General features: G+C 43.0%; 2 protein-coding genes across 2 annotated transcripts; one reads left to right on the forward strand and one right to left on the reverse strand.

Annotated features, from left to right (window-relative positions):
• The first annotated feature begins 420 nt into the window (after positions 1-420).
• On the forward strand, positions 421-14785 carry cmpk (cytidylate kinase). Its single transcript, XM_080725258.1, has 6 exons — positions 421-629; positions 3142-3288; positions 5559-5711; positions 9496-9572; positions 12520-12616; positions 13569-14785. The coding sequence occupies exons 1-6, from the start codon at positions 501-503 to the stop codon at positions 13608-13610; spliced, it is 645 nt and encodes a 214-aa protein (XP_080581384.1). The 5' UTR covers positions 421-500; the 3' UTR covers positions 13611-14785.
• A 1778-nt stretch (positions 14786-16563) lies between these two features.
• On the reverse strand, positions 16564-18396 carry LOC308285146 (glomulin-like; the record flags this gene model as incomplete). The annotated part of the gene is made up of 1 exon (XM_080725863.1): positions 16564-18396. The coding sequence occupies one exon, from the start codon at positions 18394-18396 to the stop codon at positions 16564-16566; it is 1833 nt and encodes a 610-aa protein (XP_080581989.1).
• Between the last annotated feature and the right edge of the window lie 1618 nt (positions 18397-20014).

Raw genomic sequence — 20014 nt, forward strand, 5'->3', positions numbered from 1 at the left:
CTAATAGTAGACCCTCATGGTCATGGACAGTCATTTGGGATCAATACAAGTAGGAAAATAAGCCTAGATATTAATTTGGGGCGGAGTTGTCCTTTAATATAATGAACATTAGTGAGGACCAATTATATGAAGATGAGGAAAATGGGAGAAATGCTCCTTTAATAACACACACACACACACACACACACACACACACACACACACACACACACACACACACACACACACACACACACACACACACACACACAAAAGTAGGCGCGGTTTACACATCCAGAGCCACGCCCCGTCGGCATCCCGGCATCCCCATTGGCCAGGCGAGGTCAACAGCGGAAGTAGTGCATGGCGCGCCTGACTGTTCCATTCTACTCCTTCCTTATCCTCTGCTTACTGACACGCATTCATTCACCACCGCACCGGTAACCGGCCGTTCAGTCTGCTGTACCCCCGTTCGCTGTAAACCGGCTGCCGTGCTGCCTGCGGTGCTCCCTTCCCGGTGTATGTTGGTCCGTCTGCTGTGCAGTACCGTAGTGTCGTCGGTCCAGAGGATGATGAAGAAGCCGCAGGTCGTGTTCGTGCTCGGGGGCCCCGGCGCGGGGAAGGGGACCCAGTGCTCCAGGATCGTGGAGGTGAGGAGACTGTAGGGAGAGATGAGATGAAACAGAGGATAATACAACCCAGAGAAAGCGTGCTTAATGCTCAACAAACGGGCATCTAATAGATATGAAAACGGACGTTCTGATGTGTTTGAAGCTTTTGTTTTATAGGGATTATTGTTTTAATACAGACTTTCAGGTTGTCCTCTAAAAAATGAACCCACTGGCGTTAGCCAGTAGCCGTTAGCCCAGGTTGGCTAACTTAGCTTGGTGTTGGATATGTCGTATTTTATGCCTTAATTTTATGCTCGGTCGTGCGACGGTGTCGCGCGGGCCGATGAACACCCGATCTACAAGATCAGAACGCATCGAGTCAGTGACGTGATGTGAGCTTGTAGCTCGGGTGTATTCAGGGCGCGACACCGTCGTACTCGTACGACTGAATGGACACATTGCACAGTGACATTCACCAACTCCAGGGCAGTGTTTAGTGTTATGGGTTCAGTGTTGGAACAAAATACTCATCATGCCCAAAAATATGGCCTGACTTTGAGTCATTAAGCCAACTGGAAAGTAGCTATTTTTACTGTCTGTACTTTTTTTTCACTTGCTTGTGCTTTATTATTACACTTTATTACATCCTAAAATCAGTCAATCTACTGGAAGTTGATTGACAGATTTTTGAATGAAGTATGTAGGCTACTCGCCTACTGTCTATAGTTAAAGGTAGGCCTACAGCTTAATCCTATTCCATAACGTTTTCTTGTAGCCTAATCTTTTTTTCTCCCCTGTATTACAAGGTATTGGATTGGTTGGTAATAGGTATAATGTCAAATCCTCAGTGTTAATTCATGGGAGTATGTACGAAATGTAATCAAATGGAACCATGTCCTTTTGGTTACATGTTGTATACTCAAACAAATATAATGTCCTTGAGTAAGTAATATCACTTCTACTACATTAAAAGTGAGTAAAATAATGTAAGTCCAGGACTTGAGTAGGGATTTTCCTAGGATTCTGGTACACCATTACTGGTTAAATATTAGTCATATTGTTAAAAGTATTACGTGCCATATACAATAATACCCGGCCTATTGTATTGACATTAGTCTATGTGGCAATCATAACAATGACTCATATAGGTGGTTCCTGTTATGTAATAACATGTTACAGTACGATTGCCTTTTGAACATACGTATACGTGGTCACTGGTCAGGTAGATATAACACCTGATAAGTGTCAACTTGACCATGTGTGGACGTGGAAGAGTCAATAGGTCTACAGATAAAGAGGTTGATGTTTTACTTTTTCTTTGTTCTTCATCATTAGAATGAATTCTATGCACTATTGCTTTACTTGCCCTCCGCTATTTGCATAGAATTGACTGCATCGCTTGTTTAATTTCTAGAGGGGGAAATCATGTTTTCAACGGCTGCTGTAAAATGAAGTTTGATTTTTTTTGTTTTCATTAATTATGAAGTACTGCCACTTGAAAGTCGTGGTGTTCCTTTTGATGTTAGCCTAGTGGCCCTGAAAGTCAGACACATCAAATAGTGTGTGAAGCTACAGCTCCGCGGGAGGTCGGCTGGACCAGCTTCAGTGGCTCTGGCATGCATGCTATTTTGATGAATGTGTTGCGTGGGTGGGTGACTGAGAGAACCAGATTCTATAACCTAATTGGTTTAGGCCTCATAACTGGTTAGTCTCTCCCTCCTTGTATTTGAATTGGGATCCTGTTGGCCACAGGTTGAGCTGGAATGGCAGCTACGTATAGAGACTCCATTCATGCAGCACACAAGGATCGGCCTATAGCTCTACTTGGGCCCCGACTGAGATGAATTTAGCCACACATACAGGGCGGCAGTGGCTCAGGGGTAGAGTGGCCGCTTGGGAACCGCAAGGTTCCCAGTTCGATCCCCCCAGCTCCCCCAGAGTTAAGCTGGTTGCACACTGCACTGCGTTGTGACAGCTGCAAAAATCAACCCTCGTCGGAAAATAAATATGAAACGGGCGGCAACATGATTGACATAACGTGAGGTTGATTCTTTTATTTACGCGCTCAAAAAAACACTCCCGATATTTGTCCCGAAAAACGCAGAAGTGTGCAACGACCTTTACTGTCGAAGACGTGTCCTCGAGCAAGACGCTGAACCCCTAACTGCTCACAATGAGCAGGTTGGTGCCTTGCATGGTTTCCTCCACCATCGTTGTGTGTGAGAATGTGTGAATGTAATGCACATGAATGTAATGCACAATCATTGTAAAGCGTCTTGGATAAAGGCGCTATATAAATGCACCTTTTACCATTTATTTACACATGGTTCTCTTCCCCACAGCCTGCCTTTCAGAGTCAAAAGACCAACACAAACACTGCTAATCATTTTATATATTTGCCATTCATGATAGCTGCAGGGTAGATGCCATATCTACCCCACAACGGAACTGGGCCTGATGCCTCGACCCGATATTGAGATTCTGTCCATCACATTATGGGCAGGTCAGTCAATAAAGATCTCTCTCTCTCTCTCTCTCTTCTCTCTGACAGAGCTACAGTTACACCCATCTATCGGCTGGAGACTTATTGAGGGCAGAGCGAAGCAGAGAGGGCTCGGAGTTCGGCCAGCTCATTGACAACCATATCAAGGAAGGCAAGATCGTTCCCGTAGAGATCACCATCAACCTACTCAGGATGGTACGAGTCATGTATGGCTACTCCACTTCAACCATTTAATATCGATTTATATACTGTTAAAGGAGACGTTCAGACCAAAACATGACCACCCTTGAATGTGCATGTTCTTACCTGGTTAGGTGGATTTCCCTCATTGCTGTATCTGTTCTTAGATCTGTTGATCCCTCCCCACAGCTAAAACGGGCTCTTCATCATCTCCCAAAATCGCTTATTTTGGCCGCTCCAAAGGTGAGATTCTTGCCTTCTCGCGGGAGCCCCATAGAGTTATATGGGAGCCCAGCCGGTCCGGAAGTCTTGCGAGAATCTCGCCTGGGCTGAGGAAGCGAAACTCCACTGGCTGGTTCTCATTCTTTGCATGCTGCTGACACAACAACAGCGGGTCTGTGCGTCTCTAGGAACCATTATAGACGACTCATTTAAAAAAAAAAAAACACTTTGGAGCGGCCGAAATAAGCGCTTTGGGGAGAAGATGAAGATGAGCCTGTTTTCGCTGTGGGGAAGGAACAACAGATCTCAGAACGGATGCAGCAATGAGGGAAATCCACCTAACCAGTTAGGAAGGTCTGTGACTGAAAACATGTACATTCAGGGGGGGTCGTGTTTTGGTCTGAACATCTCCTTTAAGTATAAAAAGTATACTCAGGGTGTGGTTTGCCATAGATACAGTTCATTAGCCCTATTCACGGCCCACCCACTCAGCAACTTCCTGGTGCTGAAGTCACGTTTTGAAGGATATAACCCTGCTAAAAGCCCAAATCTAATGCAATTTCTGAATAGTAAAGTATAAAATACGGCTAGCATGATCAAGAACACAAGATAGTAAAAGGCACAAAGCATTATAATTTACTTTCGAAATAATGATTTGTTGGCTTTAAGTCCAGCAATTTCTGTGTTATTTTACCCTTCAAAGCTGACGTCAGCACCAGGAAGTTGCTGAGAAATTTGCTGAGTGGGCGGGCCGTGAATAGGGCTTATTGGCCATGGTTATTTCATTTAATTCAGCCAAGATTGAATACTATGAACAGAGTATATTGTGTATATAAAAACATTAACTAAACGTCTATTCGCATAGGACTAGTATTACCTGGGGACCTCATGTCATTTAGAAATCACCCCCCTGGGATGAATGAAGTTTCCGTTTTACTCAAACGTACTGACATTATCACCCATCCAGGATATGATTGAACATGTGAGTGTGACCTCCGCCTCCTCTGCAAATATGTCTTGAACGACACGAGCAATGACTGAAAATAAGTACTAACTAGCATTGGACATGGGAAAGAGACACTTACAGTACTGTGTGGGGTGAACCAAGTTATCAAAAGCAATTTGACGGAATACTGCACAACCACACCATTCAGCATGGGTCTCCATGCAAACAAAAAAATATGACCGCAAATTACTGACTTGTGACTCGTTTGCCTTGTAATTTCTATTTTGGACGAGGCCAATTCATACAAGACAACCACTCGCAGACAACCTCTGCAATTACAAATGACCAGAGGTCCCCACTCCCCAGTCTCAATGAGTGCACAATTACAAATGTATTAGTCTTTTTAAATTAATAGAAATAACAATTTGCCGTACTTATATTAGGATGCCTGTGGAAATGTGAAAAAATTGTTCATTAGAACGGTTGCATATACATTGTCCAGTGCCTTGATTTTGGCTCACCTAGAAGCCACCAGGTATCTTTTCCATAGTGTACAGCAGGGTTCCCCAAATAGTTTTCCCCAAGGTCTGTATTATGTCTAGGGTACCAAGCAGAGGGCCACAACATTGCAGGGGACGACGGTGGCGTTTCCGCTACTCCAGCGACAGTTCAGATATCGTCTTTGTCGGGTGAAAATCTTGTATGTCCAAAACCGTTCATTTTGCATTTATCATTTTAAAAATGATTTTAAACTAGTGAAAACAGCCGATCTACAAGCACAACAACACCTCGCACCGCAAGGCGTTGTGTGCTTGTAGATCTGCTGTTTTCACTACTTTTGTGCGACGGCCTTGTACGATGAAGCAGGGCTTTACTTTGCGAAAGAACGTACAAATTTGGAGATACAGAGGTTTCAACCCGACAACGACGATATACTAGTGTTTTTGCTGCTCTTATACCACCATTATTACTGGGGTTGGTGGGGGCCGCAAATGGCCCGCGGGCCGCCTATTGGGGAACCCTGGTGTACAGTATAATAAGCTGTTCTGGCAGGGAAAAAGACATGATCCTTTTGGGAGTGAGTGTTCCAGGGTTGTTTGTGTTGTTTGTCCAACAGGCAATGGAAGAGACCATGAAGGCGAACGAGCAGAAGTACCGTTTCCTTATAGACGGCTTTCCCCGCAACAAGGACAACCTCCAGGGATGGACCAGGGTCATGGATGACAAAGCAGATGTCAAATTTGTCCTTTTCTTTGACTGTGGCAACGAGGTAGGTGATGTGGGGGGAGAGCTAAAGTATACTTGGCGAAAACTAGGCCTGTCACAATTGTTTTCATGTTGAAAAATGTTCATATATTTTCAAACGTTTTCAAAAGTAGTGGAAACAGCAGATCTACAAGCTCACAATGCGACGTGTTGTGAGCCTAAAAGCCAAACAGAAATGTAATGGTCAAAGACAAAAATAATAATCATTAAGCGCAATTATTTGAGTGACAATTGGGCTTGCAAAGCTGGTGTCATACTGGGATGCCCCTCCCCCGGCAGCCATTTTGAGAGGGTCGGGGGATATATACTAGCTATAGTAGCAGGGCTTGACATTAACCTTTTGAGGCACAGTGTCATCTGGACAGTCTTTTTATTCTTGTTTCCCTCTTTTTTTGACAAATAAATAAGACCCCCTTGGCTCCCTCCACTCCACAGTCCATAGTCTACATACAGCACAAAGCTGCTAGGAGCATCACAGAAAAAGTGAAACCAAAAGCCACAGCTATAGTAGCAGGGCTTGACATTAACTTGTTGAGGTAGAGTGTCCTCTGGACAAGTACATTTCCCTTTCACTTGTCCAGGCACAAAAGTCACTTTGTTAATTTGCCATCTCACAGTCTTTTTTATTTTATTTCTTTGGACAAATAAATAAGACCCGCTTGGCCCCCTCCACTCCACAGTCCATAGTCTATCCAGCACAAAGCTGCTAGGAGCGTCACAGAAAAAGTGAAACCAAAAGCCACAAGTACATTTAAAAATTTTCCTTAGAGCTAGTACGCTGCATGCATGCATTGAGGCTCAACTTTATTTTTTATTTGACTTTTTTTTTGCGCTGCAGAAAGGCTCATAGACATTTGGCTTGTCCTGTTGTCCGGGACAACTATAAATCCTTATGAACAAGTTAATTAAAAATGTACTTGACCGTGTAAAATGGGTTACAAAATCATGGGATAAAGATTTAAGGAAAAATAATTAAATATACTTGTTGCTTTTGGTTTCACTTTTTCTGTGATGCTCCTAGCAGCTTTGTGCTGTATGCAGACTATGGACTGTGGAGTGGAGGGGACCAAGGAGGTCTTATTTATTTGTCCAAAAAAGAAAAAAGAGAGGGGAAAAAAAAAGAATAAAAACGACTGAAATGGCAAATTGACCAGTTACTTTTGTGCCTGGACTAGTGAATGGGAAATGTACTTGTCCAGATGACACTGTGCCTCAAAAAGTTAATGTCAAGCCCTGCTACTATAGCTAGTATATATCCCCTGACCCTCCCAAAATGGCTGCCGGGGGAGGGGCATCCCAGTATGACACCAGCTTTGCAAGCCCAATTAATCGTCATGTAAAATGTCATAATCGTGACAGCTAGGGATGTGCCGAATACAAAATTCTTGGCCGAAACCGAATACCGAATACTGGAAACATTCCGCCGAATACCGAATACCGAATAGCCGAATAATACATGTATATAATTTATTTTGTATAATAAATGTTTGTACCATTGCTGTACCTTTGTTGTAAAGCTACCTGATTATGGCAAAACCTAACTTAAATAATAATCACCATATGGTTCCATAACACATTTATTTCTCACTTTTGAATGCACACATAACAAAATAAAATATTTTCTCTTTGCAATGTTAGCATAAAACAAAGTCAAAATAGTGCAACTATTTCTGTAGTATCCTACAGAGATAAAAGTGCATCAGAACAAGGTGCTTAAAACTGCAGAATGATCTTAGCCTGGCTCCAGCCAATAGACCCGCCCACTCTCTGAATGAACTGCATCTCTTGGTCTGGATATGTCATATGACGAGTCTCTTGATTCGGTTCAAAGCCGTATCTTGGCGAACCGACCAATGAATTCAAAGCAAGACGGAAAAAAATCTACAGAAACAGTGGAGGGAGGGGTGGCTGCGTGGCTCACCAGAGTTCTTAATTGCTCCCTTTGAACTTCAAAAGGACTCCGAACTGCAGGCATTGATTGAGCCATACAAGTGTCGAGTAGCTCGTTAGTGATTCTCTCTAATCAGTGAAACATCAAAGACACTGACCTGTTGGGTGCATGTCATTGAGGGGAGGGGGAGGAGGGATTGTTTTGTGTGCAAAAGTCAAACACAACCCTCCCACCAGATCGCTTGTGATTGGGAATTTCAAATTTTAAATCCCCTCCCCTTTGAAATCTCAACACAATGGCTCAGGCTCAGACTCTTAAGCTCCAGCGCAGAGTCTGAAATCAGGCTAGAATGATCTAGGCCTACAACAAAATACTATTGTAAACACAAGGGCTGTAACAGCAAGGCCTTCAACAACAAATGCACATACTGTATGTTGCAAAATGATCTAGGGCCCAGGGGTCCTCAAATACAAATCTTGAAGGTCCAGAAATATTTTTTTTGAAACAGGTCCGGGTCCGAAAAAAAGGCGAAGGCGAAATAAGGCGGATACATTTATACAGTATGTACTGTATGTATGTATGTTTATTATAATCATTAGAATTGTTTATTTTAATTATTATTATTATTATTTGGAACTTTGGAAATCTCAGTTGGAACTGTTACCCCTGCTACCCGATGCTGGATAAGCGGTTGAAGATGGATGGATGGATGAATGGATAATTATTTATGCATGTAGAGTAGGCTACATTATTTACATTTATTGTGTAGCAATAAAACACTGGCTTATAGTTTAATTATTGGAAACTAAAGAGCATAAATGCAATATTAGGCTTGTCGTTCAGAATGGAAAATAAAGTGGAACTTAGCGTGAGGGGGAGAGGATTACTTGACATTCAGTTAGTTGACACACGTACTGCACAAGACAGACTGTGCTGATTGACTATGTCAAATGACCAGTCAAATCAGGGTCAACGAGTCATAGTTATTAACCTAACACAGCCTAGGATAGCTGGCAATAATATGCGACGACACATCACATTGTTAAAGACGCATGATCACGCATCGCGAGTTTCGCGACCATTTCTCGTCTAATGCAAGCAGTTGGAGCCTTACATCGTGGATATTAATGTGTTGCTGTTGTCCTCTCCATTGAACAGCCAAAGGTAGAAGATCTCTAAGTTATTAATCCAGTGGGAGCAATGGTTTCCAAGAGGTTTTAGCAACTTTTTTTAAGGCAGCGAGCGGCATGAGTGTGTGAAGAGGGGAGGGGAGGGGGGAGCAGCATGGAGAGCAGATTGCGTCGGAGGGAAGGAAAACCTTTGATCTACAAGCCCACAGCACGTTGCACCCGCGACGCTTTGTGGGCTTGCAAATTGGCGTAGGGGTGTGTCTTGTGAGCCTGTGTATGTGTTTGAGCGAATGAGCACATACACACCCACGCACACACAAACACACATCACACACAGTCAGAGTCAGTCCGATCGTCAGATACAACTGTGAGGAGATTTCTCAGAAATGTGCCGCGGTCCGGACGGAGGTGCTCCGCGGTCCATGTCGCCTATTGAGGACCCCTGTACTAGACCCCTGTCCTTCACACTATTCGGTGCTCAACTATTCGGTTTTAAAAGCTATCCAGCCGAAAACCGAAAATGCATTTTTAGCCATTTTCGGCCGAAAATTTTCGGTGCCGAATATTCGGCCTCATCCCTAGTGACAGCCCTAGGTAGGTGATGTGGGGGCCAGAGCTAAAGTATACTTGACGAAAATAACTGATGAATGTGATTCATGGCTAGTAACTAACTACACCTAATTAGGCTTCTCTGTCTTTAGCATGAAACGATATTGCGCGACGTTTGAGCTACGTGCTGAGGACATGGTCTGTGCTTTTGTTCTCAGGTCTGCATTGACAGATGTCTGGAGAGAGGAAAGAGCAGCGGACGCACAGACGACAACAGAGAGAGTCTGGAGAAACGGTACTGACCCGCCGCACGGATAAACGGTCTTACGCTTGAACCTAGAGTCCCTTTTCTGAGGGCAAACATTCAGTGAAAGTAGCTGATCCGCAAGGTCAGTTGTGAGCTTGTAGATGAGCTATTTTCTGTCAAGATATTTAGTGTAGAGCAAAAACCTTGTCTAGTTTATAGCCCTGGGGGATTCTGGTCAAATAAGTACATAGGTTTTCTCAGAGGTGCCCACACTTTTTTGACTTGAGAGCTACTTTTAAAATGACCAGCTCAACATGATCTACCCACCCCAAACAATGTACCAGAGGGGGCTTTGGAATAGGCACTGGCATTGCATATAAGACAAACACAATTCACCGTTTGTCAGCCTTCTGATTGGTCCCTGAGACTCCCTGACTGGCCAACCAGAAAAATACATTCACTTTTTGCAAGCGGGGGTGGAGTTCTGCAGTCGGAGAAAGTGGCAGCCGTCTTTCACCGGCTGTCCGCACTGCGGAGCACGGCCAGGCCGCTCGCGTTTGCGATCATTGTAATGAATAAGCTTCAACAAACTAGTTCACATGGACCTTATCAATGGTCTAAGAGTCACGATTGGGTACATATATTTTAAATGGGCAGAATTACGAAAAGCCAGCCTATTATGTGAGGAGAAACATTATAGTTCTGTCCTCTTCCTACCCAAGATGCAATGCGCTTCTCTTTCTATTTCTATTCTATCTCTGATCCAGAGGATTAAACTAATTAAAACATTTATTTCCGGGGGAAAACTACTGTTTTGCTATGTAATTACTGTACCTTTTTCTTCCCTTTTTATTAATATCACGTAGATGTGTTTTTTTTGGTACTTTATATAGCTGTAATGAGGCTATGAAGAAAAAGAAAATCCCATCCACTACCACTATAAAAGAATCTGCAAAGAGGATTCTGTCCCACTGGGATTAAACAAATTAAAACATATATTTTCGGGTAAACCCCCTGTTTTGCAATGTAACTACTGTACCTTTGTCTTCCCTTTTTATTAATATCACCTAGATGTTTTTCCTTTGGTACTTTATATAGCTGTAATGAGGCTATAAAAAAATAAAAAAATCCCATTCACTGCCACTATAAAAACAATCTGCCAGGGTCAAATGTCCCATCACAGTAACAGGGCAGAATGGGGCGGGATTTGCAAAAGGGAGAATTGAAATGGGAAATAGTGGAGAAATGGGAAATAGTGGAGAAAAAAAGTCTTCATCCAGTTCTGTATGGAAGTGGTAGGTTTGCGTACTTAATATTTGACAGCTTGGCCAGTCCTGTCGAATATTCGACTATTCGAATACTTTGAGGTCAAATAATTAGAATACATCTTTTGTAGTCTTCCAACCAATCAAGACACTTGAACTTCACAGTGTATGTACAGTATGCCTCACCCGCCAGAGGGAGCTCAGCAACAAAGTGCTCCTTGGCAGGAGGAGCCGGCAGGAATCCAATCATGCACCTTCTGTTTCCCAGGGTGGCCACTCTACATCCTGAGTCATTGTTGCCATATATGCCCAAATTCTGCTTTTAAATGAAGCTCAGTTAGTCTGTTCTTGAGAGACTACTATGTCAGTGGTTCTCAAACGTTTTCATGTGAAGGACCCCCAAAATTATTTGGCCACGGACCCGCATCCCAAAATTTGAGTTACAACCGTTCGCTTTGAAAATAAATATATTCAAAGATTTGCACACATTTTCACGACTTTTTCTAAAATAGCAGATCTACAAGCTCGCAGCGCGGCACCGGTGCCGCGCTGTGAGCTTGTATATCTGCTATTTTTCACTGGTTAAAGCAGTCAATAATTCTAGTGCTCCACTTCCAAAAATCGAGACTTAATTACACTGGCTTCAGAGCACCAATCTCTTTTCTACTGTATTACGTAATATATTCAATTTAAAATTGAAAAATTGCCCTTTGAGGTTGTAGCTCCTGAGAAGGCTGACCTCTGTTGATGACGATTTAATAGTGATTGCTTTTTTTTGCCCATCACAAAGCAACCCCAAGCATTGATTGATGGATTATGTACCTCAATCAATCAATCTTTATTGTCACATCAAATTACAAGTAACACGGGTGAAATTCTTCTTTGTGCAGGCCCATCGATGCAGCTAAAAGATAACTAGAGAATTAGAGGATAAAAGAGAATACACATAAGTGCATAACATATAATGTGCATAATCAAATGAGGGAAGGCATCCTATATTATAACTAATGTGCATAAGTCCAGTAAAACACAGATCGGTTCAGTCTGTGCAGTGACAGCCTTGGCACCCTTTTCATATACCTGTGTTTTTGTCACATTTAGCCTAGCATTGTGTACTAGGGATGGGAAGATAAGCGATATTATCGTTTATCGTGATAAAAAACACTCACGATAATCGTATCGTTGAGATTTCATTTATCGTGATATCGTCCTCTGTCATGCACTGTGATCAATTCACCTTTTGTTTGCTGAGCCCTCTATAATTGGTAAAAGGTACTTAATAATAATAATATATACATACTTGATACAGTATTTTTTTCACTCTATCAAATGTCTTTGCCAAAAAATAGACGATCTACAAGCTCACAACGCGTTGCATCGCGACGCGTTGTGAGCTTGTTGATCGGCTATTTTTTTGGGCAAATGTTCTGCCCCAAGATAATGGAGTTTGATTATCGCGATAATATCGTAAATCGCGATTTCTTTTGTCACAATAATCGTGATATGAAATTTTCATATCGTCCCATCCCTATATGTGTACGCGTGTCTGTCTGGCCATATCCTAAGCAGTGTGTGCATGTTTGTGGCCCATTTTGCCTAGCGTTGTATACGTGTGTGTTTTTGGCCCATTTAGCCTAGCATTTGTGTGTCTTTTTGGCCCAGTTTATTGCTCCTTGGAGTCCCATGTGCCGGCCGACCCCAATAACAAGCCTCATTTCCCTGTGCTTCAGGATCCAAACCTACCTGCAGTCCACACGACCAATTATCGACCTGTACGCAAAACAGGGTAAAGTACGCACCGTAGACGCCTCGCGCAACGTTGAGGAGGTGAGTGAGTACACAGCCATTTAATGAAGTGCACGTCTGCATCTTTCAAAGGAAATTGATGATTAGGAGATGCTGTTTCTTATCTTCTGTCTGTTGTCCTTCCGTATTTGTTAAGCCTATTGATTCCTTAAAGCCAGGTGAAGGTTATGGTTTGTTTGTGCTCACATGTTCAAAGCAGACCATTGCACTTAAAGGAAGGATGTCAATATCATATCAGTTCGATATCATGACCACTGTGAAAGCGAGCCACATCAGTTTTTGTAACCATACATGTTTTATAGGATTAATCTATCTATACGTATAAATTCACAAAACCTGTGTGCCTGGGCATAACTCTGGCACCATCCGACCGGTTGTCTTCAAACGTGGCACGTGTGTCGCCGATGACCCGGGGGTGTGCACTGTGCGGTGAAAATTCCATTCATAATTAAATGAAATTAAATAACCAAACCTACTGTAGCTTCCAATGATGATGAGTTTTCAGAAGTACTGCCCACAGCCCTCATCTGAGACACAGAGTGAGTGCAGAAATGGTGCCATCTTATCATAAGCGTTAGTGAGGACCAATTATATGAAGATAGGTTGAATAAGTGTAACGGAGGTGATCCGAACTTCCCCACCCGGCTTTGAACCCGGGTCTCCCACGCGAAAGTCCAATATCTTAACCACTAGACCAAAGAGACATCTCATTGGTCCGGGGGAGATACTAGACTTTTGAGGCTTCAAGGCTGGGGCTGCGACTCTTTCCGTCACATAAGCAAAAGACAAAGGCCTAATAATTACTGTGCCAAATTCCGCTTTCTTTAGAGTTTGTCATGTAAATTGGTGTTGCCCAGTTACTTTGGCTTTGTCATAAATTGAATACAGGATGCATTTGTTCTTGTGATAACAAACCCGATCTGTTATACATGTTTTTAAAGCGTGTTTTCTTTTCTTCTACCTTGTCTTTAAGGTGTTTGCGGACGTGAAAGCCATCTTGGACAAAGAGGGTTGAGCTTCAATGCCACAACTGTACCATTCACAGTTAACCTTTTTAGTTTTCTTTTTATCAACCGCAGTTACTCTATACACTTAACGTTTACGTCTTCATTCATTATGACTTTTTACTTTGTTTTGTCTTATTTACTTATGTTTTCGTCTCTTTTGTAAATGCTGCGCTGCTCGTTCAAGAGTATGTGTACATTGTGATAAATTGATAAATGGGTGTGTGACTGAATGGAAGGTAGAGAAGAGTAGCAGCAGCTCTAGTTTGCTCAAGGCTCTTGCATAGGAACAAAGTACAGTAGTATTGCTAGCTTGGTGAGACACTTAATATTGTTGTCACGCAAGTGACACACACAGTACTCTTACTGTTAAGTTCATACAAACTGCATATGTATCACATAAAAGACTGGCCGTCTGACTAGTGTGTCAATGGTGGACGTGTCTCCAAGGCGGCGACTTTTCTTCGGACAGTCCAAATGTTGGTGGGTTTGTATAGGGCGGGTTGTCAGTTATTTGCTACTGAGCCAACCAACGTGAAATAACATTTAGGCTGAGTAATGGTAAAAAGAAAACCATAAGCCATCTGGTTTCAGTCACTAGAGTGGTCGGTGGTCTATGAGTGACGCACAATCAATCGTTATAAAACAACTGTGCCACCTTTAACCACTTTTCAACCTGGTGCCCCTATTTTGATCACACCTTTTATAGGGTGATAATTCTAAAGAAAATAACAAGTATAAGCTTGTGTTGTGAGCTATTTTCATCATCTGATGGTTTAGGTAGGCTTATGTGATTTAATGAACAAGAGGACCAGAGCAACAAGCCCAACAGGTCTGCATGTTGCACACTTCACTGTATAGCATTTTGGATCAGCTATAGCCTTGCACTTAATAAACGGGGAAGAGGGCATGAACAGACCGCTTGGTAAAACGGCACCAGGAACCGGGCTTTTCCACTTGAAAATCTGTTATTTAATCGTTTGAATTAGGCTTTTCGTCCAGGTCTTTTATTGTGCCATGATGTAGTGTTACCTGATGTTGTGTTTCTGAGAAGGAAAGTCTGTTAAGTTTGTCATGTATGTTTCTGTGTCTTGGAGGTGGACAGAATTGTTCATCTCTTTGTGAACTAGTACTGTACTGTTTCCATAATGAACACGGGGACGGAAATAAAACTACAACATATGAATATGCTGACTGTTTTCTTTTTATAAGACAAGAAAGTAAGAAAAACAACTTTGTTGCTGTTGTGACTTGAATGATTTGTCGATTAACACGGACAGAAATGGAGGAAATTACACTTTACATACAGTAGATCAAGATCATACTCCTGCAGAGGTCCAATATTAGACTGGGTTTAGCCTGAAGATGTCAGATCATTGTGGCAACAGTTCATGTCTTGTAGCAGTTCCATATTTTAGATGTTTCGTCCTCATCCAGCAGAGGGCGTACAGACACCATGTTATTCTCCAGGTCCACACTGTTGCAACCTATCCACAACCACACTATGCCTTGTCTAATTCCATATCCTGAGGCTTATTGGGTTGCTTGAAGAGGAAATGGTGTGGAAAATGCACAGCTATTGTTTGGTAGATTTCAATTTGATAGTGATTTCAAGATTGTGCTAAGCACTTCCAAAGCCTTGTTCCTTTTTCCTCCCTTGTTCCCTGCCATGCACAGTCCTCCATTGGCACCGTTGGAGGTGCGTCAGGCCCAAGGCCCAGCAGGTATAACATCATCCTGTAAGAAATTATTCCAAAGCCTTGTTCCTCTTTGCATGATTTGAACTATAAGCAATTAGTTTTAGTGTGTATGGTTTATTTCACTTTATTTCACAAGAAAAGCGCAATATATACATTTATTATCAGTGAGCCGATAAATGATTAGGATATTTAAATTATCAATTAGAATTCTGGAACATTTGATGATTGAATTGTAACAGTTGACTGCTGGCATTATTGGCATAGTGGGGAAACTTGACTTAGAGATGACTCTTCCCTTACTGGTGTCATATCAAATGCAACAGCTTGTTTTATAGAAGAGCGCTTCAGAACGTTGTCAAATGGTGTGATTCTTAAAGCTTTACATCAGGAAAAGAAAGGAACTAGTCATTGCTTTTAGGGGGAAACGGAGTAGGTCACTTATCCTGTTTTGAATCAAGTCATCAGGTGGAAACAGTCCAGTCCTACAAAGGAACTGGATGATACTGTGGATTATACATTGAGTTGGAAAGAGAACGTTCATGTTTTTTTTTGGTAACCATAGTGGCTAGGGTCTTGATATATGCTGTGGTTGGTTTGTTTGAGTAAATAAGCATCACAGTGGACAACAGAAATGGGATCAGTTGATTAAAACAAGACTTATATATCAACAAATCAATATAAAAACACGAATTGTTTTTTATAATGGGCTAAATCGACTAGTCAGATTTTAAACCACTTAAGCCCTGTCTTTTACTTTGTCCTATAGCCTATAGGACATGGACAACACCTATAGGCTATAGGTGTTGCACAATCCCATTAAAATTGGCTTAAGGGAGGATGGGTCGACTGGTCATGCTCATGACACCATGAATCAGCCATATAACCATATAAGTAGTACCAAAGCAGCTACACGCAAATATGGAGTGTTGTCCAACTTCAAAGTGTGGTCATGGCACAAGGTGCAAACAAATCAGTCATCTCCATTTATGGGCACAAAAGGGGCATCTCCATATTTGGGCATAAAAGGGACCAAATACAGGGAACTTCATATACTGTATGAGCATAAAAGGGACAAGGACTTACCGACGCAGAGATCTCCATATATGGGCATATCAGACAGTAGACAAACCCAAACATCTATAGTACATCTATAGTGAAAATATGCTATTCACAAGGTCAGAATGTGACTCATAAGTTTGAGTGATAATTATTTTAAAATAATTAATTTAATCGATTCATTTGATAGAATATTGCACTCCTAGTCCTAAAGACATGAATGGTCCTTAGTACTAATGAGTTCTTCTATCCGCACCAGAACACTCTTCATCATGTCGAAGGTGTCCAGGGCTGAGTGCAGAGCCTCTATCTTTGTGTCCTTAGTCATGTTTGGCAATGTCTCGTCACCAACAGTTACAGAAAACGCTGTGTCATTCCCTGGGACGTTGGTCTCTCTGCTGCTGTCCATGTTGTTTCTGAGCTCCATCTTATACTGAGCTATGGACACGTTCAGCCCAGCACGCAGCGGCTTCAGGAAGTTCTCCTCAATCTTAAGCAGCTCTGTCCAGATGCCCGTCCGGTTCTCTGGCTCCTTGTCTTTGATGACCAAATAGCGCAGGAGGTTCAGAGATTCCATAACTCTGTCCAGGCACTGTAAGAGGTCCGTCTCTGGGCCTTTGGGGAGACACAGCACCTGGCGCAGCAGGGGGAGGAGGTATACCCCCTGGAACCACTCGTTGCTGTTCCCTGGCTTCAGGGAATGGTCTATCTGGTTTTTGATGTTTTTAATGATGTACCCCTCAACTCCCGGATTGTCGCTGATCCTAAGCATAGACTGTAGGAATTTGTACTTGGCCTCAGTGTCAAACTTATCAATGCTCAGCTGGAACACCTGAAGACCCTTAGTTCTCAGATGGTGTGCGGGACACAGTGTCATGACGTTAACCAGGTTCTGTGGGACGCTGATGAAAACTTTGATGTCCATCAGATGTACAGAGAGACTGGTGTCCTCCACCCGTAGCAGACTCTGCTGATACAACTCCAGTCCTTTATGAATCCAAGTTTCCTCAGTGCTGGACAACAGAAGGTTTATATGTTCCATATTACACCGTAGGAGAAACCCAGGGCTGTACACGGCAGGGAAGCTGTCGGCAGCAAGGTGATTGACAAACTGAAGATAAGCCAGGCTGGCTAGCGACTTTTTGGGGTAGCGCGCCTCCTCTTCCGTACCGCCCGACACCACTTTCCTCTTCAGCGCGGGGCGGAACAGCAGGTTGTGGAGAGACTCTCCGATTTGTGTCAGACTGGCCAATATCTCTTCAGCAAAGGCCCTGAGGGGAGAGACGGCCTCCTGGGTGTTGTCTGCGTCCGTCAGCACGACCCCCATGAGAGGCTCACTCAGACTCTTCATACAGAACCTCAGCAGCTGTGTCTTCAGCTCGTCCTCCTTAACCGGCAGAGGCCTGTCTCCTCCATCCGCCACAGCCGTGTCCGGGGCCTCGGCGCAGGACCTCAGAAGGTTCTGCCTGGCCTCGTGGACGAAGGGCCTGACGAAGCCCCGGAGGACGGTGCAGTAGCGGCACAGGGAGAAGTCGTCGTCTCGTTCCTGCTCTTTGGTCTCGGGGAGCGGCAGCCTGGCCAGCTGCTCCAGCAGGGTGGACAGAACCGTGCCCAGAGACGAGGCCTTGCGGCGGCCCTGCAGGCGCCCCAGCACATCCTGCAGCGGTTTCCACAGGAGGAGGATGGTGTCTGTGACGTTGTCGGGGCGGGCCTCGTCCACCTGCTCCAGCAAGCCAATCAGCAGCTCTTTGGGACTGCAGACCTCCAGCAGGTGTTTGAGAATGGCCAGGCAGTGCGGGACGTTCTTGTCCTCCTTTTTCAGAAGAACCTGGATCAAAGGAGGCAGCAGGTTCCAGCCCATGCATCTCACTATGTGGTTATTTTTGTCATCCACGACGATTCCAAGGACCTGAGCACTGTTGCCCTCCTCTATGCAAGTCCGTCCAGCGATCATAAACACATCGTAGTCCTCGGTGGTGTAATCGTCCTCTTGGACGGCTTGACACCTCTGGACGACATCACTGAGCTGCTCCAGCGCCATCGTTGGCTTCACAGAGATGGTCTTTAAGGGCTTCGTTCCCTTTTGAGCTGAAATGGTCTCAGAGAGGCCGTGGCGCGAACATGGATGTATGAAGCAAGAAAGTGTTTTTCGACGTGAGTCATATATGGCGTATGACTCCATATTTGGTCCAGGACTTGCGCTGACATCAGACATATCGTGCCCATATATGGGAAGGCTGGCCGATTTGCACATCGGGCATGTCCAGTGCTACATCAAGTTATATATCATAGGCTGATTTGCGCAGAGATCAGTATGTCCAGAGTAGACCAGTCCATATATGGAATATCTTTGCACCCGCCACAGACACAACTTGAACTTTATATTATAGATGAGTACATGAATAAAAATACTATATATTTACTATTCATTATTACAACTTAGGGCGTTTGCAGGGATAGAGCACATATGAAGGCCTAGTTGTTTTAATGGCCTTAAAGCCTGTTTATACTTTGTTGTATGATGGGGTCACACGCCCGAAAACAGCTGACCTACAAGCTAACGTGTTGCAATGACTAGGATTAATTCACTTTGCATGTTGCTGATCTGGTCTGGGTGGATCTATCTGGTGAATGTGGGTGTACAAATGACCGTATACAGAATGTGGGTCCTACACCCGATCAGAGCACTGGCCACTAAATAGAAACCGTTTACTCAACACCATTTACTTATTAACTGGTGTTGTGAGGTTCATAAATTATTAAGCACTAGAAGCTCGGCCGGGCGGCTTTTTGGTTCAGTCAAGCTTTTCAATGACATTATTTACTAATTATAGGTTTACTTACAAAGTTATAGTATTGCTGTATGCTTGGCTTTTAATTGTCATTGACTGTTATTTTGTTATGGTTCAGTTGCTAACCTAGTGTCCCCCATTGGGATTAATACGGCTACAGTATATCAATCAGTCATTCAGCTCATGTAATGCTGCGTGTCGGTATGCTGCAATTGCTACATCAACAATAAATTATTTGTAATAGTTGTAATATTTCCACGGCATCATTGAGCCATCTCCTAAACCAGTTGTGTTCTTATTTCCCCAAAAAGAAAAATACACCATAGACAGTATAATACATTCTTTATTTATATTTCACATTGAAGCTCTGCTGTTACAAAGACATACGTGTGTATGCATATATACTGTATATATATACACACATATACACTGTTAACATTCCTGAGGACATTTTAGCTTGAGACCTGGTGTATTTACAGCTTTAGGACTATACACAACAAGAAGATAAGCTTACAAAAAATAAACAGTACCTGATAAGCGTACACGTGACAAAACGGCAATGATCTGAATGTTAAAAACCCACCCAGACATCTCAGTGTAAGGCACCGTGAAACAAACTGCATTATGTACAAGTGCACTGTAACACACACATACATTACGTACCACAAATGTATGCAATGACAAAAAAATAAAAATAACAAGCTTTTACTCATAAGTAAAATGAGGCGCACTGCACTAAAAAGACAAAGACATTTGTGCCTGTATGCTTTGCTTAATTCTCTGCCAGCAGAGGGGCATCTGTAATACCGATACAGTATATTTTCTTATTCTCAATAATGACCTAGCTACAAGCGATTGGATCAAATC

Source organism: Nannobrachium achirus, assembly GCF_963921795.1.
Source record: "Nannobrachium achirus genome assembly, chromosome: 5".
Taxonomy (NCBI): Eukaryota; Metazoa; Chordata; class Actinopteri; order Myctophiformes; family Myctophidae; genus Nannobrachium; species Nannobrachium achirus.

Bases quoted from the DNA above. Each gene is read 5' to 3' on its own strand.
- cmpk (XM_080725258.1), top strand. From the start codon at position 501: ATGTTGGTCCGTCTGCTGTGCAGTACCGTAGTGTCGTCGGTCCAGAGG. The intron at 630-3,141 runs GTGAGGAGACTG...TCTCTCTGACAG, and splicing joins AGTGCTCCAGGATCGTGGAG to AGCTACAGTTACACCCATCT. The intron at 3,289-5,558 runs GTACGAGTCATG...TTTGTCCAACAG, and splicing joins CCATCAACCTACTCAGGATG to GCAATGGAAGAGACCATGAA.